We start from the raw sequence: 6,044 nt of genomic DNA on the forward strand, positions 1-6,044 counted from the left end.
AGCCTGTGATGCTGATATAAAGGCGGTTATTCTGAAAGCCAAACCAACAACTTGCCAGTTCGATCAAATATCAACAAGTCTTCTTGAGTAGTTACATATTTTACTTCCTTCCATTACAAACATTGTGACTGTCAGCTTGTGATCAGATGTTTTCTCATCTTTGTTTAAAAATGCTCTAGTGAAGCCAGTTCTGAAGAAATCCATGCTTGATGTCAATGTGTCGAACAATTGTCGCCCAGCTTCCAACTTGTCTTTTCTCTCAAAGATCACAGAGAAAGTAGGTTTAACACAGCTGTGGGCTACTTACTGGAGCACCAGCTCATCCCCCATGCTCAGTCAGCATATAGACCTTTTCACAGAACTGAAACTACTTTAATTAAAGTTACCACCCACATATTATCTGCCCTTGACGGTGGTGATGTTTCTACCTTAACTCTACTGGACCTGTCTGCTGCATTTGACACTATGGACCACTCTCTGCTCCTTCATACACTACACACCCTCTACGGGATTTCTGGACCTGAACTAGCGGGGTTCAACTCCTATCTCACTGATAGGATGCAGACTGTGTTTGTTGATGGTCAAACATCTCACCCTGCTCCTCTTTCTTGAGGCATCCCTCAAGACTCGGTAGTCGGCCCACTTCTGTTTATTCTGTATATGAAGCCACTTTCATTCTGCTTCCAGTCTTACAACTCAGCTCTGATGTTAAAACTGTTTTTGTTTTTTTTTTCTGTGCCCACGATGGGGAGCTGGTGGAGATCATTACTCCAGCCGACAGTCACGGAACTCTGATAACTTATCCTCAAAAATGTTGCTCCGCCAGTCCGTCGTCCTTCCCGCCCGATCTGCCAACCTCGTCAGAGAGCGACAACAACCTTCATGCACAGTTCTCCGGTTCTTTGGGGTGCGAACGAACCCAGCTGGCGTTCTCCTCTCTTGAGAACGACGACTTTTGTCAGCCCTGGCGTCGAACATCTAACTCTCACAGGTAGCGCAAGTCCTGGTCACGTAGTCCTTTCCACGGCGGCAGCAGGTAGTCCTGACAGTCAGTGACTAGCCCCTTGCTCAACGTTCTTCAGCGTCCTTCTTCCCGAGTCGTGTCCTCTTGGTCCGGTCTCGAGGTTCAAGTGAAGTTGACGGTACAGATGCCGAAGTCGCTTCAGGTGCTGACCAGTTGTTCCATCTTCTCTAACGTCGTGCCGAAAAGTGCCCTGCAGGTTCTCCTTTGCCTATTATTTAACGTTACACATTTTGACATGAAGATTGACATCTTAAGGGTCATGAAGTTTGTCGACGCATCATGGACTGCAATTAAGCCGTCAACTATGAGGACTGTATCGCCAAGGCTCGTTTCAATGTTCAGTCAGGTGTGTCGGACGTTGTACATGACGGGGATGATACTGGCGATGTGAGCCTGAATGATGAAGATGTACGAGATGACTGGGACAGAGTAACCTCTGGTGCATCTAAATTGAACTTCGACGTTTTTGTTATCTGCGACGAGAGCTTGGAAACTTGCGGTGAACTTTCTCTTGACAAAATATGCGAGGAAGCTGCGGCTGTGACACACAGTGGAGATGGAGTTGATGGCGACACCGGAAGCGACGACGACGACTATTGAGAATCAACAGGTCCACCACCAACAAGTGTCCGAAGCCCTCGCAGCGCTGGACACGTGAGGGAAGTTTGCCTTCAGGCCCCTGGGGGCAGCGATATGTTGGGACACGTGCAACGTGCGGAAACCGTGATGTAAATAGGAGCACAACTCACAGGACAGGCCACCTTGGATGAGTTCCTCCCCACGGGGACATAAAGTCTTGTCTATACACGGTCACAACCTTGCTGCTCACCTGTTGGACTTTGACATCGTAATATGTTTAGACAGGATTGTGACATGCGGTGTCTGTCATACTTTCTCCATGTCTGGATGTCACCTGAAGCAAATAAAGTGTTTCCTCTATGTCACGTTTATTATGGCGGTCCCTTGAGAAACGTGAAATCGAGGTTTTACTGTAAATATTGTATGAAGATTCTGTACAGTTTGTAATAGTTATGTGAGGTTACTTTGTTTATTCACTCAGCTAAACTATTTTCTCAAAGTTAACAATAGCTATTTTTTCCTGTTTGGCGTTAGATTGCGGAGTTGACAGTATTTATTGGTGAAAAGAATAAAGTTAGAGAGAAGAATTCATGCTTAACCGCGACATGCACAACTCTTAGTAGACAGTAGACCGTTAGTGACAGAGAGAGAAACAGAATTTAGTAACTACTTTCAAGTTTTGGTTTTGTTTCTTTTCGTAGAAGTTTGTATCCAACATTTGTTTGTTGTAGGTTCTGTGGTCCGGCGACAACAGTGACTGTGCCATGCACATGTCCTCCACGTGTGAGTGTCAAGACCCTGGGTGAGGCCGTGTGGTGGACAGGAGAGTGCTACACTGCTGTAATAACACTCTTCCCGGAGCAAGTTCACCTGCTACACACGGCGCCTCCCACACTCTTTGTCACCGGACCGCCCGGTACAGGTAAAACTGTGGTGCTGCTGCTGATGGCCATAGAGTGGCTGCGATGTGGTCACCACGTCTACGTTGTCAGTACGTGGAGTAAAAGTCGTGCAGCGTGCACCATGTTGTATCACCTGTTGCTGCAGACAGTAAAGACACAACAGTCAGCAGGTGTATCACCCTGTCAGCCTCACCTCCTGCAGTATGAGCTTGATGAAAGTGACGACGTGGAGAAGGTCGTAAACGACTTGTCACAGATGGCGATCGGAGGGTCGTTGTACGTCATCGCTGATGAAGTAGGGAGTGATTTAGAGTGAGTTGTACAGCGTGTGATGTGATGATAGACACACAGGTAGATGCTGTCTACACATTTACTGTATTACAACTATTTGGTGCTTAACAGGTGATGTTTCCTCAACAGTTGTGACACCTGATGGAGGTGTTGTGTTGTCAACATAGATTTGTTTTGAAGCATCGGCTGTTACACAGATTGTGTTGCAACACGTGTCATTATTGTGACATCACTTACTTGATGACATCATTGGTAACAATATTACACATAAGACACAAACAGAATCACACATTAATAATAGTACACAGTGTAATGTGTGTAGCTACATCCTATGTTACAGTGCTGGCTACACCAACTTCCAGACTTTCTGTGAGTTGCTGCTGACACGAGTTCCTCGTCTCCATCTGTGGGCGGCAAGTTGTTACCATGGAGACGCACCCACCGGCTTTCAAGTGGAATATTTAACCAGACCCCTCCGCTCTCCTCCGGCCGTCGTCAGGGAAGTCGAGCAGGACGAGGTGATCACTACACACCGTTATGTACAGCCGTACAGAGAGCGAGGTGTGCCCGACCACACAGACGGCCCGCCAGTCAGACGAGTGTATCACCGAGGTCAGGATCACTCACGTTACAGGCTAGGTGACTGTGTGACGTGCGGTCGTGAGGTGGCCAGCTTCCTACACAGTCTCCGTGTTGGTGTTACAGGTAGGTGTGTGTATTGTGTAGTGTAACGTTGTTTACAATTAAACACTTACCTATGTGATGAATAACGAACGGGTGAGAAACAGTCTTGTAAATAAGTCTGTGTTAGTGACGTGTGTCTCTCAGTTTACGTGATGACGTCACGATGCTATTGTTTATATCCATGTTGACAGGGAGAAGCACAACAACATCTACAACATTGACCTCTACCAGTGTCGGCACAACACCACCCTGTCTACAGTGGAGAGACGTGCTGGTGTTGTACTGGGATTACGATAGTGATCAGTGGGGTGTGGTCACAGCACTGCTAGAAGCGGGTATCCCAGTGGAGGTGATGAAGGATGATGACATCGAGGACGTGGTCACGGCCCGCAGTGACGTGGTGTGGGTGACGCGTGGAAGTCGTGTTTGTGGTCTGGAGAGAAAAGTCGTCGTCTGTCTGGATGACCTTAATTACGGTTACTTAACCTGTGTCCGACTTGACCTCATGTCACGCTGTACGTCACAACTTGTGATTATCTCCCCTGACGACAAGCCGCTTGAAGGTGACTGACACTGACACTGACACTGACACACCTGTCACCTGCTGTAGTCGTGTGTCAGTCTCTTACACCAACAATTGTCTTTTAGTGTTTGTCCTCTTCTACTCTCAGTCTATCACCACGTCATCACCTTGATATGACGTCATTACAGATTTTTACATAATGAGGTCCGAGTCTCTGTTTACAAAACAAGTGTCAACAAGTTTGTCTGTTTCTGTTTTGTGTGTGTGTGTTAATGTGTCAGCATAACCGTGCGTGTGTCAGTCTACAAGTGTGATATCTGTGTCACAGCTGACAAAGTACTAGGAGGTTGAGGGAAATGCAGTTAAGACACATTTCGTTGCAATCTGCAGTGCCAACATATTTTTTAATAATTAACAAAGATATATAAAGTATTTAAATTTCATTGACCATTTCAAGCTGCAATTATAATGTATCTTTACTCCTAACTGTGAGTGTTAAATATCTGTATGAGTATGTATGCCTGCTCATGTGAGCAAAAGAAAAATTTCTGTCTTCGGTCTCCTCGACAGACAATATAAAGTCTGATTTGATTTAATTTGATTTTGATTTTTGATTTGATATCTGGATTAATGTGTGAGTCTACCAGTGTGATATCTGTGTCACTGTGTGTATAAGATGTTGTACACGTGCTGTCAAATAACCTCATCAGACTGTAATGTCAGTGTCGTACACTAAAGTGTTCAGTCTGATATTGTTTACTGCCAGTGGTAAACAAAGGGGACAGAACTCTGAGACTAAATACAGACACGAGTGGTCCATCAAAACCCGCTTCATTGAGTTAAGAGATTTATTGATGTAAACACAACAAACACTAGCGGCTCACTTATACAACACATGTTACAAGTTGAACTGTTTGGCACAAACACATTCACACCATGTACAAATGTTGTTTCAAATCCTTTATAAATGTCGCCGCCACGTTTCACGATGAGTATTTCAATAATCTCTGTGAAGAGAGAATTTCCCTTCTCCATGACCACTCAACTGCCCTCCTTGATTGCTTTCATTCAGAGTTGCAACATTGAACTTTGAACCAGTGAAGCTGTTTGTTTGTTTAAACCTAACTCTACCTTAGTTCTTGGCTCGAGATTTGGCCCTTTGGCCAGTACAATTAAGTCAGCCTTCGTGTGAGGATTTCTTTATTAATATATTTTTGCATTTGTTCATCGACTGAGTGATCAGCTGACACCAGAGACAGCAACCACCATAATCATTTGCTTACGGCACTATGAGGAACACCCAAGAATGTACACAATGATCTGAGTTTATGACAGCATGTGGTTGTCACGTGGTCACTTTAATTAGGACACGACAGACGCCTACAGTTGAGGTCTAGTCTCGAATAACAAGCCACCGGCCAGGTACATAATTACAGGGATTGTGTGTACCCGCTTGGAGAATTCTTTATGGGGTACACGACCTTCACTGATAAACACTCTGTAAAGTTGAATGTCAGTTAATTTTTGTGTTTATTTTAGAGTATTGCACTGTCTTATCAAGGCCTTTTATTGTTAGAATATGACTTCAATTACATTTTGTCATGTCACTATGGCCGTTGACTATCAGCCGACTGTCTAGTCCGTCATCATCTACACAACATCGGCTCAGCTGCCATTAGCCAAGCTAATAATAGAACAGATACACGGCGACCCCCAGGGTAGCTTCTAGGACTCAGGGTGGAGCGCGGAGGGACTTTCACCTTCGTATAGAACTCACACTGTGACAGTGAGTAGGAACAGGGGTAAGCGGGTGTAAGGGAAGAGTGCTCCACACCTTCAAAAAGATATTTTATACTTTCCCACGAATGAGGGCTGACTTCCGTAGTTTGCTACTCAAGTGACTGAAAAACTAATTCGCAAGCAGGGAAAAAAAGTCCAAACTAAAAAAAAAAAGAGTTGCTGTTGGTCAGTTTGCATGAAGACACCGTATTTAAAGTACTTTGTTTCAAATACTAAATTACTAAATACACCTAAACGTGTT

At 44.9% G+C, this 6,044-nt stretch overlaps 2 protein-coding genes across 2 annotated transcripts in view; both read left to right on the forward strand.

Annotated features, from left to right (window-relative positions):
* LOC112554923 (von Willebrand factor D and EGF domain-containing protein-like) overlaps positions 1 to 6,044 on the forward strand; it is a 535,332-nt gene that overhangs the window by 305,738 nt on the left and 223,550 nt on the right. The window lies entirely within an intron of this gene.
* Positions 1 to 6,044, forward strand: part of LOC112554925 — a 153,139-nt gene that overhangs the window by 134,691 nt on the left and 12,404 nt on the right. Inside the window, exons 12-13 of the mRNA XM_025222999.1 lie at positions 3,137 to 3,501; positions 3,672 to 4,072. Of these exons, the coding sequence (XP_025078784.1) occupies positions 3,137 to 3,501; positions 3,672 to 4,051 (745 nt within the window). The 3' untranslated portion in view covers positions 4,052 to 4,072. The remainder of the gene's footprint in view (positions 1 to 3,136; positions 3,502 to 3,671; positions 4,073 to 6,044) is intronic.

The sequence above is a fragment of the Pomacea canaliculata genome, linkage group LG14 (genome assembly GCF_003073045.1).
Source record: "Pomacea canaliculata isolate SZHN2017 linkage group LG14, ASM307304v1, whole genome shotgun sequence".
In the NCBI taxonomy this organism is placed as follows: Eukaryota; Metazoa; Mollusca; class Gastropoda; order Architaenioglossa; family Ampullariidae; genus Pomacea; species Pomacea canaliculata.